Source organism: Trichomonas vaginalis, chromosome III, assembly GCF_026262505.1.
Source record: "Trichomonas vaginalis G3 chromosome III, whole genome shotgun sequence".
Taxonomy (NCBI): domain Eukaryota; phylum Parabasalia; order Trichomonadida; family Trichomonadidae; genus Trichomonas; species Trichomonas vaginalis.
Window position 1 is genome coordinate 20,921,686 of NC_067205.1, and position 22,247 is coordinate 20,943,932.

At 29.1% G+C, this 22,247-nt stretch overlaps 10 protein-coding genes and 3 pseudogenes across 13 annotated transcripts, besides 3 other annotated features; 9 read left to right on the forward strand and 4 right to left on the reverse strand.

The window, feature by feature from the left end:
* Nucleotides 1-2,906: 2,906 nt before the first annotated feature.
* Nucleotides 2,907-3,647, forward strand: TVAGG3_0737640 (pseudouridine 5'-phosphatase protein; the record flags this gene model as incomplete). Its single annotated transcript, XM_001299090.2, has 1 exon — nt 2,923-3,600. One exon carries the CDS (start codon nt 2,923-2,925, stop codon nt 3,598-3,600), a length of 678 nt encoding a protein of 225 aa, XP_001299091.1.
* A 337-nt stretch (nt 3,648-3,984) lies between these two features.
* Nucleotides 3,985-4,708, forward strand: TVAGG3_0737650 (peroxiredoxin protein; the record flags this gene model as incomplete). The annotated part of the gene is made up of 1 exon (XM_001299091.2): nt 3,994-4,584. The coding sequence occupies one exon, from the start codon at nt 3,994-3,996 to the stop codon at nt 4,582-4,584; it is 591 nt and encodes a 196-aa protein (XP_001299092.1).
* Nucleotides 4,709-4,860: 152 nt separating this feature from the next.
* Nucleotides 4,861-4,897: a mobile genetic element.
* A 1,555-nt stretch (nt 4,898-6,452) lies between these two features.
* Nucleotides 6,453-6,490: a mobile genetic element.
* Nucleotides 6,491-7,029: 539 nt separating this feature from the next.
* On the forward strand, nt 7,030-7,994 carry TVAGG3_0737680 (peptidyl-serine phosphorylation; the record flags this gene model as incomplete). Its single annotated transcript, XM_001299092.1, has 1 exon — nt 7,060-7,962. One exon carries the CDS (start codon nt 7,060-7,062, stop codon nt 7,960-7,962), a length of 903 nt encoding a protein of 300 aa, XP_001299093.1.
* A 343-nt stretch (nt 7,995-8,337) lies between these two features.
* Nucleotides 8,338-22,247: part of a mobile genetic element that runs on past the window's edge.
* On the forward strand, nt 8,430-9,335 carry TVAGG3_0737700 (uncharacterized protein; the record flags this gene model as incomplete). Its single annotated transcript, XM_051244756.1, has 1 exon — nt 8,430-9,335. One exon carries the CDS (start codon nt 8,430-8,432, stop codon nt 9,333-9,335), a length of 906 nt encoding a protein of 301 aa, XP_051091343.1.
* On the forward strand, nt 9,585-10,294 carry TVAGG3_0737710 (uncharacterized protein; the record flags this gene model as incomplete). Its single annotated transcript, XM_051244757.1, has 1 exon — nt 9,585-10,294. A coding segment is annotated over one exon (710 nt), but the record flags the coding sequence as incomplete, so codon positions are not given.
* On the forward strand, nt 10,428-11,185 carry TVAGG3_0737720 (DNA/RNA polymerase superfamily; the record flags this gene model as incomplete). The annotated part of the gene is made up of 1 exon (XM_051244758.1): nt 10,428-11,185. A coding segment is annotated over one exon (758 nt), but the record flags the coding sequence as incomplete, so codon positions are not given.
* Nucleotides 11,487-12,455, forward strand: TVAGG3_0737730 (DNA/RNA polymerases family; the record flags this gene model as incomplete). The annotated part of the gene is made up of 1 exon (XM_051244759.1): nt 11,487-12,455. A coding segment is annotated over one exon (969 nt), but the record flags the coding sequence as incomplete, so codon positions are not given.
* Nucleotides 13,837-14,801, forward strand: TVAGG3_0737740 (annotated as a pseudogene). Its single transcript has one exon. A coding segment is annotated over exon 1 (965 nt).
* On the forward strand, nt 14,832-15,128 carry TVAGG3_0737750 (uncharacterized protein; the record flags this gene model as incomplete). The annotated part of the gene is made up of 1 exon (XM_051244760.1): nt 14,832-15,128. The coding sequence occupies one exon, from the start codon at nt 14,832-14,834 to the stop codon at nt 15,126-15,128; it is 297 nt and encodes a 98-aa protein (XP_051091347.1).
* TVAGG3_0737760 lies at nt 15,936-16,611 on the reverse strand (annotated as a pseudogene). Its single transcript has one exon. A coding segment is annotated over exon 1 (676 nt).
* On the reverse strand, nt 18,182-19,174 carry TVAGG3_0737770 (uncharacterized protein; the record flags this gene model as incomplete). Its single annotated transcript, XM_051244761.1, has 1 exon — nt 18,182-19,174. A coding segment is annotated over one exon (993 nt), but the record flags the coding sequence as incomplete, so codon positions are not given.
* On the reverse strand, nt 20,611-21,278 carry TVAGG3_0737780 (annotated as a pseudogene). The gene has a single exon. A coding segment is annotated over exon 1 (668 nt).
* Nucleotides 21,733-22,135, reverse strand: TVAGG3_0737790 (uncharacterized protein; the record flags this gene model as incomplete). Its single annotated transcript, XM_051244762.1, has 1 exon — nt 21,733-22,135. A coding segment is annotated over one exon (403 nt), but the record flags the coding sequence as incomplete, so codon positions are not given.

A 22,247-nucleotide genomic window follows, 5' to 3' on the forward strand; every position in this document is an offset into this window, starting at 1 on the left:
AGATGAAAATGAATTTTTAATTTTAATGAAATAATCAACTATGGCTGCAGGTATATTTAAGAAACTGTGGGATAGAGTAAAAAGAGGAGCGAGTAAAGTTTGGGAAACATTGAAGAAGGGGCAAATTGGATATTTAAGAATAAAGAAGCAATTAGTGACGTTGCTGAATCAATAACACCAAAAGCTGCCCCAATAAGAGAAGTTTTAAATAAAGGAGAAAAAGTTTATCAAAGACTACAACCGATACTAAGATAAAAATAATTTTAAGCCGCTAAGCGGCGAGATGATCCATAGGATCTCATATTTATTTTTCCACTATCTACCTCCTATTTTATTAAGTATTCCTTCAGCATTCCACCAACTGCGTTACCTGCTTGTGCTCCCATCGCCGGATTACCTGCTTTAGTACCTAATACTCCACCTATGATAGTTCCTGCCGTTTTCGCTACTGGTGCCAAAAAGTTTGCAACGGGTTTAATAATCTTTTTATAAACCCAACCCGCAGCTTTCTTAATTCCATCCCATAATTTTTTAAAGAATCCTGCCGCCATTTCTGATTTAATATTAATTAAAAAAATATATTTCATCACTTATATTCTAATTTTTATTTAATGATAAATGAAACCGATTTTAAAAATAAATGAAACAGAGGAGGAAGAAATAAATGAGAGTGAAAATGTTCAACAAAAAATAAACGTTGTTAAACCAATTACTGAAATAAAAATTTTTTCATCTGTTGAAGAATTTAATGACTATTATGCTAATAATAAAAAATTATTTGAAGAATTGACAACGTGTAAATTGAATAAAATGTTTAAAGTTGATGGATTCAAAATTTCAAAAATAAAAGGAGTGGTTAGTTTGAAATCTATTCCTCAATCAAGAATCACCTCATTAATGAAAATAGATGATTTAACAAAAAGAATAGAAGAGATTGAAGAAAGAATGAATCAAATAATTGATTTCATAAATTCAAATAATCATTAGTTTCTTAAAGTTCTATGTTGAACTCATCAAATTCTTCTTCATCATTACCATTACCTTTAGCGAGTTTATTTACTCTTTCAACTTTATCTTTTGATAGTCTTTCGTTTAATTTTTTCTGAAGTTTTTCGTTACCAAGTTCTAAAATTTTACACGGATGATATTTAAACCCGTTAAATTCTTTTTCCTCAGTTTTAATCATTATTCTACAAAGAACTTTAGTGAGGTGGTTTTGTTGTTTAAACCATTTATCCTTAATATTTGTTATAAATTCAATATCCGGAATTAATTCCCAAATTTTTGAATTTTCGATTAATTTACCATCAAATGCAAAAGCAATAGGTTTAATATTAAACTTACCTTTATAAAATAAACTTTGTATGTAATCATCAAAATAAACGTCTACTTGTTTAACCTGGGTGAGAATTGGTGAAAGTTTATCCATTAATTGATTCACAGTCACAAATTTGGATTCACTCATTTCTTACGAATTAAAAAAAATAAATTATTCAAAAATGTAAGACATGAATTTTTAAAGTTTATTTTTTATTCATGAAAATAATTATTTCTAATTTCTTTTACTCTCTCGTATATACTAGATTTAAAGAATTCAGAACATTTCCCATATTCTCCTAAATGTTTTCTTATCCCTAACGTGTGCCAATTATTATATGAAACTGAATAAACTTTATCTTTATCTTTACACCTTTCATCACTTCCAATATATTTATATCTCAGTTTTGATTTAGCATTTTCATATTCATTAGCGTTTAATAATTCACAGTCTTCCTTTTTAAATTGATGTTTAAGATATTCAGGATTTAATACTCTACGTTTATATGCTCCTAACTTAGTTCTAAAGGTTTTTCTACAAAATTTAGGAATTCCATCATCTTTAATGTCATCAATGATTTCCATTTCATTATTTTCAATTTCTTCTTCTCGTTTATGAGGTCTTTGATTATGACTCCATTGATTCCATGAAATTAAATATTCTTTATCATTATATTTATACCTCATTAGCTTATTTTGGCTTTCATATTCATTTAATAATTCACAATCTTCATTTTTAAATTGAAGTTTAACCCATTCAGGATTTAAACAATGTTTAATTAATCGCGGAATATCTGACATCATCTATATATAGCTTCTTTTATAAAAGATAAAAAAATAAATTATTTTAAAATTAATGTTAATTTTTTAATGATTTATAAATAAATATATTTTAATGCATCGTCTATATATAGATGTAACAAAAAAAGTCACTAAACCCGTCATATCCTACTACTTCGATTGGTGTAGGAGATCATGTATTGATTACGCATGAAAATATATAAACCTGGTTGAATCATATTAAATGCACATACTATGATTCATTAATCATTTAGTTTTCCATAAAAATTATTAAGAAATGTTAACTAATATACCTTTTCTGTATTAACCAAACATATCACACAAACCACACTATTAAAACACATCTATTTTGTTTTGAAAATGGATTATATTCCGATTTTAAATTTCTAATATTCTATTTCTGAGCTTTAATATGAATAATATTGTTTTCTATAAAATAATTTAGGAAATGTCTTTATGTTTTCAGATTCCTTGCTTCATGTTATAATAAATTCAATCTGAGATATATGTATATCATAATATTGATATATAAAAACGATAATATAGATAAAATAATAATTATTATACTATTTAAATTGCTTGAACTCCTTTTCTAGACCTCAAAAAAATCATTTGATTGAAATTTTTAAAATTTCAAATTTTTGATTTTCCATATTATTATTGGAAAAAATGCAATTATCTTTTTGAGAGTTCGAAAAAGATTCAAAAAACAAAAACCATTCCATTTGTTGTGGAAAACATAATTGAAAAATCTGCCATTTTGAAAATTTGAGAGGAAGAGGTTAATTTTTTATTTGATCAGAAATGGAAGCGGTAATATTTGATTTTAACGGAACTCTTTTCTCAGATACAGACAAACACAAGTATGCATGGAAACTATTATCCGAAAAAATGAGGGGTTACCCTTTAACTGATGAAGAATTTATGAAATTAACAGGGCGCACAAATGTTCAATTAGTAGAACATATTTATGGACATTCAGTTGATGTTTCTGAGGCAAATCGTATTGGACTTGAAAAAGAAGCATTTTATCGTGAATTAGTACTAAAAGATAAGGAGAATGCTCATTTAGCTCCTGGATCAATAGACCTTATAAACTACCTAAGAGAACACAAAGTTCCTTATACAATTGCTACTTCTTCTGATGAAACAAATGTGAATTTCTATATTGACTTCTTTAAATTGAAAGATTATTTCGATATTGATAAAATCGTATATGATCAAGGACAATTTCCTGGCAAACCAGCTCCAGATATTTACATCCTTGGTGCAAAAACTCTTGGCATTGATCCTTCCAAGTGCATAGTATTCGAAGATGCTGCAGCTGGAATTAAATCTGCGCATGATGCAGGAATTGGTCAGATTTATGCACTTGTTACACCTGATTCAAAAGATCGTTTGAAGAACTTACCAGGAGTTACAGGAATTATTGAAGACTTCACCCAGTTTGATCGGTCTGTCTTGAAAATTAATCAAAAATGAATTTTTTAATTTCATTTTTAATTCAAGCTATTTTCATTAAAAATTTCTTTTAGTTTTCACTTTCAAACTTTTCTTTGCTATATACAACTGGAAATTCGACCAATATACAATTTTTTTCCTGATTAGTGAATAAATTTTCTTCCATTTTATGAGTTTGCAGCAAATAATTCCTATATCCAGGAGCTACATGGGAAAACATAGTTATGTAGCCTGAATTCAGAATGGATTTCAGACAAGAACATCATTCTGAACAATACCTCTGCAGCTTGGACTTATTAGTTTAAAAATACTAAATAATGATAAGTCAGCATTGCAATATCAAAACAAGGAACATAAATTTGATTTTTTGAAAGGAAAACGTGACGCGATAGTTGGTTACTTCATTTTTTATCGATGCTTGTTGGAAAAGAGGCACCAGATTTCACTGCACAGGCCGTTTTACCAGATGGCGACTTCAAGGAAATATCCAGAAAGAACTACAATGGTGGTTGGCTCGTTCTTTTCTCTTATCCTCTTGATTTCACATTTGTCTGCCCAACCGAAATTATTGAGTTCTCAAACAAGTATGCCGAGTTCAAGAAGATCGGATGCGAAGTTTTAGGTATGTCAGTCGACTCAGTTTATTCTCATCTCGCATGGAGAAACACACCAAGAAAGGAAGGTGGCCTTGGCGAGATCAACTACCCACTTATTTCCGATTTAGGTGGAAAGATCGCTAAGTCTTATGGATTTTACATAGAAGAAGCTGGTCATGATCTTAGAGGCACAGTAATTATTGATCCACAAGGTATTGTTCGCCATGTACAAATGAACCATCCAGATGTAGGCAGAAATGTTGACGAAATTCTTAGATTAGTTAAGGCTTACCAATACGCTGCTAAACACGGCGAAGTTTGCCCATCTAAGTGGACTAAGGAAGGTGATGCTACAATCAAGCCAAATCCAAAGGAGTCAAAGGAGTTCTTTGAACATGAATATCTATAAAAACTTTTTTTTATGAATAATACTAACTATCGATTTATTTTTAATGAATATAACTAGCTACAAATTAAAATCCAACGTATTACAAAAGGATTTTAAAGGATATTTTTGTTGTTTATGTAAAAATTAGCGAAATATAATGAAATCGGATCCAAAAATACTAGTCTATCTTAATTAATCATGAATCATAATGAATTTGGTACCAATCTTTGCATTTTAAGATTATGTCAAATTCCGAATTTCATCCATTCAAATGCGTTATTTTAAAACTCTTACCTGTAATAAACAGAAATTCATCAAAAGTGACAGCTCTCAATTTTTTGACATTTGTAAATTCTAAATTGAATGAGAGAAATGAAATAATACTAAGCATAATACAATATTCTAGATTTAATTATAATTAGGAAAAAGTTAGTTTTGAGAGTACTTTTCATAGGCATATAGAATGAAATCTTCTGAAAAATAATATCACATAAACTCATATTATTTTCTAATATATAACTATTTTATATAAAAATCAAATTCAATGATCTTAAAAGCGAAGGATAAACCTCAAAATTTACGAATATAATGAGTGGGAATATAATGCTTATCTATCATAAAACCATATGAAATATCAATTTTTGCTTTACGCCTAATTTTTGACGACAATTAGCAAAAAATGTTAAATGTTAACACTCAGTCCATTTGAATATGAAAAATAAAATTGACTTTGATTAAATGTTTTTATTTATCATGCAATTCTTCTTGCGACCAAAGATTTGAATAAAAGTTCAAAAAATAAGATAGCTTAAAAAATAATATACGGTAGTGTTTACTAATAGATGAATAGTATATAAATTCTATTAAAATGGATTTGATCCAAAAAAATATATAAAATTTGATCATAAATAAAATCGTTTTAAATTACGAGAGAGGGTCAAAGTTGCTATTTGTCACTTTTCCACAAGAATATAATGGGGAAAAAGTTATCATATAGTTGATCTCATTCACTGAGGTGAGAGATGCATGTAGTGTAATTTGATAAACAATGGGATTGCTGCTCTAAGTCCTAGGTTCGAGACACATTGGCTTCATTTTTCACCTTTTTTATTGACGTAAACTATTCAATTTTTGTGTTATCCATTCAAATTTCAGAATTTTTTTTGCAGATTTCACGCTACATTCGAAGTTACCTTTTGTAACAACCACCACCGCCTACGAAAGACGAAAGTGTGTCACGATTTCACCCGGAAATCCGACGGTTGTTTAAGAGTAAGCACTTTTGGCACCTACTCTTTAAATTACTTCTTCATTTAAATTATAACAATTATTTTTGGTTTTATATTTTTTTGGATCAAATCCATTTTAATAGAATTTATATACTATTCATCTATTAGTAAACACTACCGTATATTATTTTTTAAGCTATCTTATTTTTTGAACTTTTATTCAAATCTTTGGTCGCAAGAAGAATTGCATGATAAATAAAAACATTTAATCAAAGTCAATTTTATTTTTCATATTCAAATGGACTGAGTGTTAACATTTAACATTTTTTGCTAATTGTCGTCAAAAATTAGGCGTAAAGCAAAAATTGATATTTCATATGGTTTTATGATAGATAAGCATTATATTCCCACTCATTATATTCGTAAATTTTGAGGTTTATCCTTCGCTTTTAAGATCATTGAATTTGATTTTTATATAAAATAGTTATATATTAGAAAATAATATGAGTTTATGTGATATTATTTTTCAGAAGATTTTGTGTTCTTCTTCAAAATTTTATTTTTTTATTAAAAAGAATCTCTACAAAATATACATTTACTTTAATTAATATTTAAAAACGTGCTCTATCAAAAGTTCCAAAAATTCAATATTTTAGCTTTTCTGAGGTGTCACTTTTGATGAATTTCTGTTTACAACATTACCTAAAAAAACGCTTCTATTACATCATTTGATCCTATTTTGGAAGCGTAGAAATCAGATAAAAAATTCAGAGAAATTTTCGACACCGGGAGTTAATCATTTATTATATCATTGTGGTGGTATCTGATCGATTGTTGGTAATGACCGAAGTTCTATTGAAAAATAATTTTTTGACAAATTTTATACTAACATTTAAAAAGAATTATATATACTATCATTTTTTGAAGCGATGAGTATCAAGCACGTTTCATAATTGAAATTATTTGAAATAGCGATTCAAATTTTTCATAGATTAGAAGTGAGTTAGAATCAATAAACAAAAGTTATTTTGCTTATAATAACTCGCTGATTAAATAATATAAGTAGATTCCGCAATTGTTCGTCTTTTTTTAATTGAGCTAAGTTCTGGTCAATATTGAGAGGACTAATGGCCCTTGGAATTTGTTTGTGAATCTTATTATAAATCTTCTGATTAACATTTATCTTTAAAATCATGATCTTAAAATTTTCCCATTCAATTGTCTTTTTCAAAGCGGAGAAAAAATCATTATAAATTTTGTTTGATTGATGTTTCCACAAACAGTAGTTAAAGCTCTCAGCGAACATGATTATGAGATTGTTAAATACCTCAATAAGGGAGGCTTCGGAACTTGCTATATCGTAAAAAGCCTCAAATACGAAATACAATTCGTTTGCAAAGTCTCAAATGATACAACTGGTGACTTTATTAGAGAACAGAAAGCTCTTACATCATTTGATCACCCTAATATTGTCCGTGTTTATGACGCATTTACTTATGAAAAGTACTTATTCTTGATTTTAGAATATTGCTCAGGCGGAAGTTTATTATCTCTTATAAACTCTCATAAGAAGATATCAGTTAGCCAGATGTTGAAGTACTCAAGAGACATTATTCAGGCACTTGACTACATGCACGGCCTCGGATTCGCACATTGCGATATCAAGCCATCCAATGTTCTTATTGATGAGTTTGGTCGTGCAAAACTCTGTGATTTCGGCTTAACAATTTTTACTAACCAAGGAAAGAAGCAAAACAACAGAATTTGCGGCTCCGTTAACTACATGGCTCCAGAAATGGCTCTCAATCGCGAATACGACCCAATTAAATGCGATATTTGGTCCCTTGGCGTTACATTATACCATTTTGCCACAGGAAAAGTTCCATACAACGGCAACCACTTAAAGTATATCAGTGCAGAACTCAAGTTCGATAGAGAAGACTTCAAACACGTTCCAGAACAAATGGCCTTCATAATTGAAAAGTGCTTGAGATTGAACCAAGACGAGCGTTACACATCTAGACAACTCCTTAAGTGCATTGATCAAATCCCACAGTTATCATCGCAATCAAGATCAAAGTCCGTTTCAAGACCGTTTACTTCTGCAGCTAGCCATATCATTAGACCTCATCCAAGAGTAAGAGGACTTACAAAGAGCATGATTGCCTAATTATATTACTTTTGTAATTTGTTTATATGTTTGTTTGTTTGTATAAATTTTTTTTATCGAAAAACAAAGATTTCTTTCTTTTAATGATACAAAAATTAAATATTATGATAACATTAATCATTGGTAGCTTCTCTTCCATTTGAGGATTTCTGGATAAATAGTAGTAGGATATGACGGGTTTAGTGACTTTTTTGTTACATCTATATATAGACGATGCATTAAAATATATTTATTTATAAATTATTAAAAAATTAACATTAATTTTAAAATAATTTATTTTTTTATCTTTTATAAAAGAAGCTATATATAGATGATGTCAGATATTCCGCGATTAATTAAACATTGTTTAAATCCTGAATGGAATCAATGGAGTCATAAACGAGTAAAATAAACTTTAAAAATTCATGTCTTACGAAAAATTAAAACCTAGTTATGTTTATTATTTTATTTTTTTTATTTTGTATGAAATGAGCGTCAAAACTAACAACGTTAAAAAATTAGGATTCACAAACGAGGAAATAAAGGATATATTAGAGGAGGTGGGTTATGAAGTTGATAAATATTATTTAAGAAATTGTCAAAAATTCGCGGAGTTATTAAATGATTTAGATTATGATGGAAAAATGAATAAAGATGATGTTATAAATTTCTTATATCCCACATCTGAAGAAGAAAAACCTAAAGAACCTGATGTTTTCCCCGAATATTATGAAGAACGGATTAAAGATGATGAATACAATGAAATTGAAAGACTGAAAAAAATAAGAGATGAAATAGATGAAAAAATTAAGGAATTAAGAGAAGTTGAAAAATATAATGAAAATGAAGTAGAGGGTTTAATGAATATCCCAGCTTCAGAATCAGAAGTTCAGAAATCTCATGAAGAAAGATATAAAAATTATGTCTCAGAATCAACACAAAATTTATTAGATGGTGAAATAGACGAAACACTTTCAGAAGAAGGTACTAAATTTATTCGTAAGCATAAGTTACAATTTATTGATAATGAAGAATACCCTTGTATCTTACTTTCACCACCTTTAGATTCCAAAAAATTCAAAAAAGCTCTTAAAAACGTGACATATGCAACTAATACGATTAAGAAAGAAGATCATGATATTTACACAAATTATTATTTAAATAAATGCACAGGTGTTGATAAAGTTTTTGATTTATTAGATAAAATATCAAAAGAAACCATTGGAACATATAAAATTTTATGTGATTGTGGTTTCATTATTGAAGATACTAATAATGTTTCATATGAAAGAACAGCACCGAAGGAAGACGAAGTTGAAAGGTCTATACCATTCGTTATTAAGAATATAAAAGATATGAAAACGTATAAGCATTATATTTATTCATTTATTTAGAAAAAATGGAAGCAACCCATAAAACATCTTCTCATCATTTTATAGCTATTCATACATTCCTTTTCAAAGTTGTGAAATTAAATAAGACAGGAATTAGATTTAATGTATCAGGGTACGCATTCTTGAGTAAATTAAAATGTATTCGTCACGTCGCAGATGATAAAAATTTATGTGTTCTTAATTCATTTTATGGGCTTTAAAAAATAAACTTTATTTTTATTTATTTTTTAATTTTTTATTCTTACATAAATGAACAAAAACGGAACAGCTAAAATGAATGATAATCAAATTAGAGCAGAAGGTAAAAGGTTATTTAAACGCTTCTATAACATTCCTGATGGTGCTAATCCTAAAACTCGTAGGAGCTATTTAAATGAAGCAATAGATGCATATGAAGGGTTTGACATTTCATCAGAAAGTGAGAGATTAGCGAGAATGTTAAATGTTAATATTGATTTCTATTATTGTGATCCTCAACCAGAAGACGTGGACATAAATAAGGTAGACTTTCCATTAGTGGAATCAATAATGATAGATCCAGAATTTGAAACAGTAAATATTTTATTAACACAGAGTCCACGTGGAAAACTTCACGCTGACAGAATAACAAACGTAGAAGCACTCACCGGCTATAAAGTTTGTCCATATTGTAAAGAAGAAGTTTATTCTATCCGCGATGATCCAGAAAGGAAAAACCAGAGAAGATTTTTAAAGCCTTGTGAGAAATGTAAAGAAAATAATGGGAGATTAATTCAAGACGTTCAGTTGCAAAAGACACAGCAACCATATGCACCACATATTACGAAACAGAAGATATATCAGTGGTTATTAGCTCACAATTTGCAGAAATATTATAAACCGACAAGATATTATATTACTTTTGACTTTGAAACATTAGAGACTAAAGAAGAATTACAACTTTCTGAGTGTGCAACTTTGAATGCTTACTTAAAACCATTCATGGTATCATCAACGGTTAAATTAAACGATAAAACATATACGAGGAATTTTTGCTTAACTTCGAGTGATTCTTTTATTTCTGATTGGATTGAGTTTTTATTTTCAACCTGTTCATTAGTTGTTGAATCAAATATGAGTCAATACAATGAATTATTGAAGTCGCAAACGGCGGGGACTTTGTCTCATACATTAAATGAAAAACAGAAGGAAGCATTTAAAGAACTTCTAGATGAGGAATTCAATAAAGTGAATATCATAGGTTTTAATTCGGGAAAGTTTGATTTAAATTTAATTCTTCGTGATTTAAACACTGCAAAATGGAAAATAAAATCAATGCTGGGTTCATCTTCACAATTTAAGCAAATCATTGTAAAGAAAACAAACGTTCCATATGAATTGAGATTTATTGACATCAGAAATTATATAGCGGGTGGGACATTAGACCAATTCACTCAAGATTTCGGAAACAATAAATCACGTGTTAAATCCTTTTTCCCTTATCAATTCATCACGTGGAAAAATTACGAAGAAGAATTATATAAAGTGGAACCATTCACGAAAGATTCATTTTATTCAGCATTAACTCAAGAAACTATATCAGATAGTGATTATCAAATATATCTCAATGATGCTAAAAATTTTAAGAATAGATTAGAATATTTTATTCATTATTGCAATAAAGATGTTGAAATTATGATTGACCCAATCGATAAAATTATTGAAGAAACATTTGTTTATAAAATTGACACGCTTCATAATCTTTCTTTATCATCGAATGCTTCAATGATTCGTTACGCTTTAGCATATAAAGACTTTAATCCTAATGAAAAATATCCTGAGGAAGAGATAGAATCAAGTTTTGAATTAACAAAAAAGTATTGGAAATATAAAATTGAATCATATAAGAAACAAGATGAAAAAGCAGAAAGAGATACTAAAAATAATGTTTCAATGGATGATTTTCAATACTATCACGATTTAATCCTTTCATCTAAATGCAAAATGTGTGGTAAAGCGTTTACATATGCAAATAAACCAACATTGGATAGAATCGATAATGAAAAACCACATACCAAAGAAAATTGTCAGTTAATGTGTTGTTATTGCAATGTCGTAAAATCAAATAAAGATGAAGATGTTCAACGTTTAAGAATCAATTTAAGAAATTATGCATTAAAAAATAATTTACCAATGACTTTAGATTCAGTTGAAGCTTATCACATTCTCCGTAATGGAATTACTGGTGGTCTATCAAATGTTCAACATAGAGTAAATCTTAAAGGAATCACGCACATTAATAAACTTTCATATAGTCCAGACACTAAAACTGTATCAAATGAGGACACCACCAACATTATGACTCATTTCGTTGGTGTTGATTTTAATTCATTATATCCTTCATCATTTTCATCTAATCCTCATGATTTCATTCAATATACTGACCATAAAATGTATATGCCGAGAAGATTGAATGGTGTTATCATTTGTGATACAGCAACAAAGAAAGCAAAAGCACTGGGAATTATTAGAAAGAAAAATACTTTATTCGTGGCTGAAGTAAAGGGTCACATTGATGAAAAATACATTAATGATTACATAAACTTTTTACCGATAATAAGAAACTTAGATATTATCACAGATGAAAAAACAATTGGCAGTTTTATGTATAATTACATGAAATCAAACAATCTACCAGTTGACCAGAAACAGAGGAAATTAACTCAGTTAGCATCAACACACAACCAATATCAACCATTTTCTTCTTATTATCTTTGGTATCTAATAGACAGATTTCATTTTATCATCGATGATATTCAATCAATTTTAACATTTACTAAAAACACTTGTTTTAATGAATTTGCGAACGAATTTATGAACGAAAGACAAAAGGCTGAATTAGAAGGAAATAAAGGAAAAAATTTATTTTGCAAGATTTCGCTTAATGGATCATATGGTTACGATGCAATGAATACACAAAATTACGCAAAGACTAAAATAATGAATGCACAGAAGGCACGCGTTGCATGTATGTCAAATAAGTTTAAAAACATAAGAGAAATAGGAGAGGATACGTATCAAGTGATGCTCAAAGATAGATTTTATAGATGTGATACATGTTTACAAGAGGCATTTTTTACTTTAGATAACGCAAAATACTGGTATTTAGTTTTCATTTATGATTTTATGTATAAATGCATGGATGTTAATCGTTTTCATTTCATTGAAGGTGATACTGATTCATCTTATTGGGCAATCGCTGGCGATCCAAATCTTCCTAACACTCAATCATTTCAAGCAATTGTTACCGATAAACAATTTTATGATAAAACATTTTCAAATTCGCACCATTTGATTTCTTCTGTTTTGATGAGAAATTTAAACCTAAATTAAAGAATAAAGCTGAAGAAAAAGCACATGAGAAGAAGTTATTGGGTTTAGCAATTGAGAAACAAGGTGATAACATGGTTGCTTTATGCCCCAAGTGTTATACATCATTCAACGGTTCAATTGATGGAAGTGATTTTAAAAAGATTGCACAAAAAATGAAAGGTGTTAGTTTACGACAAAATAAACAATTAACACCTAAAAATTATTTGGATATAATAAATGATAAAGTGATATTTGATGGTCAGAATATTAATTTACAACTTAAAAACGGGTCAATGACTCGCTTAACAATCGGTAAGACTGCATTAACAGGAGCACACACTAAGGCTGTATGTTGTGAAAATGGATGTTGTATGCCATTTATTTAATACAATTTAAAAACGTAGGGGTTGAGTCATGAATTTAAAATTTTATTTTTAATAAAATGCCACAGAAGAGACAAAAGGAACCGTTAATGATGTGATTCAATATGTAAATAATGATTTTGATACTATGATTCAAAGAGGTGGGCACCCTTAAAACATTTATTTTATTTTTATATAAATGGATAACGTAGATTTAGAAATTTTAATTGATGATTTAGTATTTTATCAAAATTTTCTTAATTATTATGAATTAAAATCATATCTCCAAAAACATAATAACAATATAACGGGTGATGATATGGGTTATTATTATCGGTATTATAAAAATGAAATTTGAAATATCATGATAAAATAATTTCTAAAATTAAAGACAAAATTAAAAATAATGAATATACAAAGGGAAAAACTAAATCACAACTTAAACAATTGAAAGATTTCAAAAATAAAGTATTAACAGAAGAAGATATTGATGAATTATATAAATTATATAATCCTGAGCCGCAAAAGCCAAAGGAACAAAAGCCAAAGAAGAAAAAGCCGAAAACAACACCAAAAGAGAAAGTAGCAAATGTTCAACAGCTAAAGGTGCAAAACACCCAGGTCCTTCAGACCATAAATGATGCACAAGCTTTAATTTATGATTCATTAGTTAAACCATATTCAGCCCGACTTTTAAATGAAGATCAACTTTGGAATTCATCCTTCAACATAAACTCGAAGCGGGAAAGTATATCAAACCTTTATATACAACATATTTAAAACAAATGAATAGAATACATCCAGAATTAATGAAGGGGGAATGAAATCCAAAACTTCATCATCCAAAATCAAAGCAGATAAAATTAAATCACTTGCAATACCAAAACCTCCAACGGTAGTACCTCCTCCTTCAGTTAATCCTTCATCATTCACTTTATTATATCCATTTCAAACATTAAAGAAGCAAAAAGATTTTAAAAAGGATTTCAAAATATTAAATAAACCAACTGACCCAAAAATTCAACCGTTAAAGGAAAAATTTAGTCGCCCTTCATTTGCACCATATCCATATTCATACGAAATCGATCATTTAGAATATTCAAAAGGAAACGTTACTTATTTATTTGCCATTAACATTAACACCAGATATTTATATTGCATTCCGGTGAAAGGGAAAACAGAACAGGAAACAAGAAGAGCTATACAATACTTACTAGATCATGAAAGAGTAGATAATATAAGGGGTGATGGTGATAAAGGATTTCAGGCAGCTATGGCTCATTATTTCCCACAAATTAATTTTTACTTTTCATCCTCTCCATATACGTTTCATAATAAAATAGTTGATGCGGTAATGAGAACTCTTAGAGATGCGTTAGGGTTAACGGTCAGATATACTGGGATGGAAATCATAACTCCATCATACAACAGTTAGTATATTATTACAATAATACATGGCATAGAACTATAAACATGAAACCAGTGGAAATGAAAAATGATATTTCAAAAGAATGGGAATATATTAGAAAGCAAATGGAAAGGTTAAATGATGTTAAACGTGAACAAATTAATTCGGGGCTCATGAATTTTAAACAAGGGGATAAAGTTTTGATTCATCTCGATTATGGAAAAACTGATAAATCAATGACAAAAAGAAGACGAAGATTTGACACAATAGCTGAATTTGTTAGATATATTAACGGCAATGCATTAGTTGAGGTTAACAATAAATTAATAGAAATTCCGATTTATTTTATTACTCCATTATATTTAAATAATATTTAATTTTTTTATTTCGTAAGAAATGAGTGACAACGAAGCATCCAAGAGTCCTGATTCAATTAAGATTCAGAGTCCAGACGATGAATATAAAAAGAAACTAAACAGAATTAAATCAAAAATATGCTATTACAAAAAGAAGCCGCAATGTGGTGGGGCTGAAAACGATAAAGAGAGGAAAGAAATAATCGAAAAATTAGAAACTTACCGTTCAATCCTTAAACTGAGTGAAGCAAAAATAAAAGAATTTAATAGAATAAATAAATTGATTGGAAGAGATGAATTTAATAAAGATGAATTTTTAAACTCAATCCAAATTTAATTTTTATTCCTCTTTGACAACGTATCTCTTTCCATCATTACTGCATAACCACATTTTCTCAATTTTAGTGGTTTGTTATTTTTAACATGTTCTTGCATCATTTTTATCATTTCCTCCCTTGTTATGATTCGTGGTAAATTTTGAGCTTGTGGGGTATTCATTTATGATAAAAATAAAAATTTAAATTATGCCGTTCTAAAGTTTGTGACAACATGACATTTTGACAACATCATGGGTTATTCAATAATTAATTATTTTTGAAGAACTGAAGGGGTCACCAGGTCACCAGGTCACCAGGTCATTTAACTTCTCTGAAAAAATGTGACAACATGACATTTTGACAACATCATGGGTTATTCAATAATTAATAAAAGATCTTGCTTTATCTTCTGGATTTCTGTTTCAAAAGTATATGAAGAAGGAATAAAGCTTTTCATCTCTACCAACATTGACGTAGGATTCATGACTAGCGAGTTTGGTGCTGTAGTTGTGGCTTGAATTGTTGTTGTGCCGATTGTTGAAATCATATCTTTTATACAAAATAAAAATAATTTTAAAACTAATTTTAAAACTAACTTTATTTTTTCTATCTTAAGGAAATTCATGAAAATTCACGAGAAAGCTAAAGCAATCTGAGCCGCTAAGTGGTGAGGGTGAAAAAACAGGTGAAAAAACAGGTGAGATCTCACCTCTTCACCTAAAATATATTTTTTTGGAATTTTTGTTGAAAACTCAACAGTTTGACACATGCCATATGCCATTTTACTCAGAATTTTGTGCTGAATTCAATAAAAATAAATGGTTCATTTACTCACAATATTTTTGTACAAAACGACCCCAAACTTTTAACTTCTTTTCTGCAGTTTCTAAATGCTATCTTAGCGAGTTCATATTCTCTAAATTCTCTCTTTAAATCTTCTTGTTCCCATTGATCTAGTTCGTATGGAGAATCTCTATAACCATAACATATCTCACGTTCATGTTCTAATTGTTTTTCGCACATTTTTCTCACTTCTTCTTCAAACAAATGTTTAGCCATTTTCTACTGTATCTTCGAGTTCTTCTTCATCTAAACTTCTTCATGAACTTTCTTGTCTTATGGAGTCCATAATTTTTCCAACTGCTATGCAATATTTTGGAGAAAGCCCACATTGCTATATAGTTTTATAAGTCTTGGGTCTACATACGTTCTCTAACCTGCTTTTGATTTCATCAGGAATTCCTGCATGAATTTTGTATAAAAAGCAACAGTCCGAATTCCGGCGGTTGCTATATTCTTTTCACAAAACGCCTTATAATACTCTTCCCAGGACTTATTTTCCAACAACTTTCTAAAGTCTTTCCTAAACTGCTGACACATCTTTGTTGCATTAATGTAACCATCCTTGTCTCTACGTAAGACTTCAATACCATTATAAGTGCCTTTTTGTGAATGTTTTCGCCATTAGATTTGTTCGTGAAACGTCTGTGCTTCGACTGACATTTCTGTTTCTTACATACAAAATAAAAAAAAATAAAAATAATTCATAAATGCCTTCCTCCTGAACTGTTGTCAAAATGTCATGTTGTCATCATTTTTAAGAGAAGTTAATTAACCTGGTAGCACATGGTAACATGGTAGTAGTGAAATAAAATTTGTTATCAGTTATTTTATCATCATTTTATTAAGTTCATCTTTAGTTAATAATTTGAATGGATTCGCTAATGTTCCACCTTGAGTCACAAACACTTGCCCCGGCTAATTGTGAAGAACCTGGGATAAGATACTCCATGAAATGATTTCATTGGTATCATTAATTTAGAAATTAGTTGGCTTAATTAATTTTGTCATTTATGATAAAAATAAAATGCATAATTTAAATTTTTTTCTTTTCTCATTTTTCTCATTTTTCATCCTGTTTGGTTTCAGCAACTTTTCAAGTTGTTGTCTTGTCAGTAACTTTAATTTTAACTTTGGATCAAATATTGGGTTTCCATCTTATATCTCTTCCATAACACCATATGGTAGAATCTTCATTTATACTTAAAATAAAAATTTAAATTATGCCGTTCGCTCTTTTGGAGCTCAGGACTTTCAGTCCGTTCTAAAGTTTGTTTCACAAACATTGAGCGTTCATTGAACTCTATACCATGCAAATACAGTCATAAATGGTGGCATATAATCTTCACCCGAGCCTGTTGGATTTGTTGTGAAAGTATGGGCATGATTTCCTGTGGTTCCACAGAAAATACCTGCGCTTGAATCTACTGGGTCGCTTGAAATCATATCTATCCATTCCCTGTCTATCCGAACCTGCTGCAAGATTTCTATAACCTCTTTTTGTTATTGAATGTGAATGATTACCTGTTGTGTTTGTAGTTCCCGTATGAGTGTGCGGTGGAAGGTTTGCTTCTTTAATTTTCTTCGAACCTCCTGTTTGCTTTGAAGAGTTAGCACAGTATAAGAATTTATCTACAATCTGCTTCCACGTACCAAAACCTAAAACTGTTACTGGATGTGTTGAGTTCATTGACGTATAAATAGAACCAATGGGGTAAATCATCTCAAGAATTGTATTTAATCCATTATGAATATTGAATTTATTATATAATATTGAATTTGGGTGAGTATTTAAAACTGGTCTTGTTATCAATATTAACGTATTATTTTTGAAAATTGCTTTTCTAACATCTTGAAATTTTGTGATTTCAGACCAGTTTCTTCCATCACTACTGATGTTTACTATATCACCACATCCTAAAGCAATGAAATACCCATCAATATAAAATAAATTTGTAAATCTATAATTTCGAGTAAGTTTTGGAGTGAATGAATAAACCAATTCCCAATTTGATAAATCCTGTGATAAATAAATATGTCTGTTATAACTTACAGGATATGAATAGAACCATCCCTGAAACGAGAACACAAACATTTGATCCATAACATAAAGCTTCAATGTCTCCATCAGCTTGAAAAATTTGTTCAAATTGACCTTGTGGTATTGAAGATGATCTATAAATTTTATCATTTTGTAGGATAAAATACATGTTGTTAATGTAATACCACTTACTTGTATAACAATTTCCAAATCTGATGACATCATACTAAACATATAATAATTTATCCCATCCTCACTAATGAAAATTTGATTGACTTCATAAATTAGTACCCATTTATTATTAACGCATCTAATAGGATTATTTGGATATTTAAATTTAGCATCTTGATTTAAATTACATTTGAACCATTGGATACAATCGAATGAATAACAAGGGCAAAAATCATCTCCAACCGTTATCATTCCCATAAATTTACCGTTATTATATTCAACATATAAAATTCTTGGATTAATGATTGGCTTTCGTGTATCAGGATTCCAAACAGATGGAGTAAATGATTCATAGTTTTTAAAATCATTTGTTTTAAAATAATAAAGCACTCCAGCTGTATAAAATAAATACATGGTCACTCCATCGAAACATATCCATTCAAAAGAATCTATATCAAAGGTTTTATCTGATGATTTCATAAAATTTAAAAATGGTGGAGTAAAATAGACCTCTGATTGTTTTATTTCTTCATTAACAAATGATATATCAGCTTTCTTTGCTAACTCAGTATTAATGAATGAAATAACTTTTTCCTTATCTGCTTTCTTCATTAACTCATTGTTAACATATGTTTTATCTGCTTTAAGGTCTAAACATCCTGAAACCCATTCTGTATCAGCTTTAACTTTAAAAGTCTCCAATGTCCATTCATGATACCATTCAACCTTTTCTTTAATTTCATTATCTTTTTCATCAACATAAACCAAATTTGCCTTCTTATTTAATTCACTATCCACATATTCCTTATCTGCTTTCTTCATTAACTCACTATCCACATATTCCTTATCCACCTTCTTCATTATGTCATTTAGGAAACCTTCTATGAATTCCTCATTTAAATTAAATCTTCCAATCTTCAAAACTTTAGGAAATGCATTTAATGCGTAATATCTCTGTTCTTCTGGTGGAATTGATGTTATATCATCCGTTATACCTTTAATTTTAGAATTCATAAATAAAATTTCTTTTATATTTGATATCACTGCACCACCTTTGCAAACGAATTCGAAATGGTCATTTTTCAATATACTATCTCCAAATCTCCATATTTCAACCTTTGCGTTTGTTCTGCCGTCTTTGAATTATATGCATATGTGGCGTATGTAATGGTCTGAAGGACCTGGGCGTTTTGCGCCTTAAGTTGCTGTTGTTTAATCATTTATTACGATTTAAAAATAAATATTTAATCCGTTATCTCATCAGCTATTTTCTCTATTTGAAATTGCCATAATATTTCATTTATAAATTCTAAATCACAATCAAATAGGTCAGTTATTCTAAATTTAATATTTGATAAATCTTTTGAATGAAGAATAAATGAATTCCCGGATAATTGAAACGGATATGATAAAGAAAATGTGTTTAAGTTGATGGATAAAATGTTTTGTATTGATGGGTAAGAGTTAGGGTCTAATGTTTGATGTGAAAATCTCATTGGGGTATTAACTTTATCACATTTGATTAAAATGAAATTGGAACCAGTGTCAGAATACAAAACATCCCCAACATCTTTTTCAAAATTTAATATCCCCAACAATGAACGAAGATGAGGAGTACAAAATTTAATTTTCAGCGGAAATTTAATAAGGTTATTTATTTCATCAAGTTCAAAAAGTTTATCAGGTTTTGATTTAAAATTTTCTTCATACCATACGATAAATGATTCATTTAAATAACTTAAAATCATGTTAATATCCCATTTCACTATCACATTATTTATATACATATCATACGTTTTTTCAAGGTCATCTTTAATAAATGATATATAATCTGAAGGGTCTAAAAGAATGGGATTAAATTTACCACTCACAGAAACGAGAGTAACATTATAAATTCCGCTAACTGTTAAATTTAATTCACAGTTATTATTCGAAATAATATTGATAATTGAGATTTTTTATTACGAATAAAAATATGGTAAAGCGTTATTTTCCAGTGATAAATAAAACTAGAATAAGATTATCTCAAGAATTCATAAATTCAACGAATAAGAAATTCATTCATGTTATAAATTTTAGTGTTTCAGAAAATATGAGTCAGTGTCATATTCATCAACAGGTTATATTTCACTTCATTCAAATTTAGTTCAATCAAACCCATATAATGACCATTTCATAAGATTTTCAGATGGTATTAAAAATGTAATTGATAGATTAAAATATGAACAGATTGACAATATCGAATTTTTGGAATTTTGGTTTAAATATCCCGATGGAAAAAAGATTGAAGTTAAAGATAAAGCTGATACTATAACAAAAACAATTACAATGACCGATCCGGATAGTGGGGAACAAAAAGAAATAAAACAAACGATAGAAACTGGTGAAAGGTCAATTATTATTGATTATGATTCAAAGGATTATTATTCGATAATGTTAATGCTTGAATATTAAATAGCCTTAACAAAGAATTTTTCAAGTGATATTTTATATTCATCAACTATTTTATTATAAATATCATTATATGTTAAATGAAGTTCAGTTGTTGTTCCGTTCTTTGATATCTTAATTGTGCTAATATCCTTTATAGGATTTATTTTTGCAACTGTTCCGCAGCATGAAACCTCATCATCTATGAAAAATTGAATCTTAACGTCTGAATCTTGAACATCACAAAGAATGGCGATAATGTGAATTAATGATTCATAAGGTAAAATAATTAAACCGGATTGGTCAATTAAATTTATTATTGAATCATAATTATTAATTATTATATCACGGTAAATTTTCATTAATTCAGAATTAATGTCTATTTTATATGGGTTCTCGATGTTTGATGAAAGAGGTGGGGGTATGTTGGATAAGTGGGAATTTCAACAGGTTCTTTACCGGGTTCAGATAAAATGATTGGGTCTCCATCTTCTTTATTTTGCTCCTCCTCCTTTTTCGGTAAGTCACGAGTTAATAAATTTGGTTGAGTTGCTGACCTTGTTAATTCGGGGCTAACATTAACTTTAACATTTTGAATAATTCGTGATTTATCATCATTTACGTTATAACCAACCGTAATCTCTGCTTTTGCGTTAGTGTTCTTTTGACTAGTGAAACGTCTTCTCATTTATATTCGAATAAAAAAATATATTTAAACTTTTATTTTGCTGGAACTTTTGAATCTATTATTCCCTGTATTTGTTCATGAAGTTGATTTTTAGCTGTTTCATTGTAATTAATAGACCTAATATATTCATTAATTGCATTCTTATAATCATCTGATTTCTCAAATTTTCTTTTATCTGATTCCTTAACTAAATCATAAGTTAAACCTCGTTGCTGATATAATGGTTTCTTAATTAAATCTTTGAATGCTTGAGATAAAGCACCTGATGCAATTCTTGCTACTATAATTGGTTGGAATTGCTGTTTAAGTTCATCTTTAACATTTGCGAAAACTGGATCGAATAAAGCAACTTTAAAGAATTTCTTAGCTGAAATTTCAGGTCTAATATTTGCATATTGACCATCAAACTGGTTAGAATATCGTGGTAATCCATCCGGTCCCTCTTCAATAGCATTTAATTCTTCATTGAAATAAGAATATGGATTATGACGGTATGAATTAATTGGACCATTTTCACCTTCTCCAATGTATTGTTTAACAGCTTTTCCATTTTCATCAAATTGCATAGGATAACGTTCATTATATGCTTTACGTTTAGGATAATCAGATATAGTTAATTTGTAACCATTTATGACTTTAATATTACCTTGACCATCAGTAACGAAAACTTCATTTATACCATCAGGTTTTCCATTTGGACCCGTAATGTCTGCTTCGTGTGCTTCCCAATTTGGACCATGACGTTTGGCATATGCTTGAGCTTCTGGTAATGTTAAAACGTTTCTCATTTGTTTAACATCTTTTTGAAGACCAGCAACAATATGAACTAATTCTTTCATTCCATCAGGAACTTTCATAGTTCTATTATATGCACCCTTTTTGTTTGTCCCTTGTTTTAATGGAACCTGTAGAAGATTTGCTATTTCTGTCATGTTTAATTATAAATAAAAAATAAAAATTAATTATAAA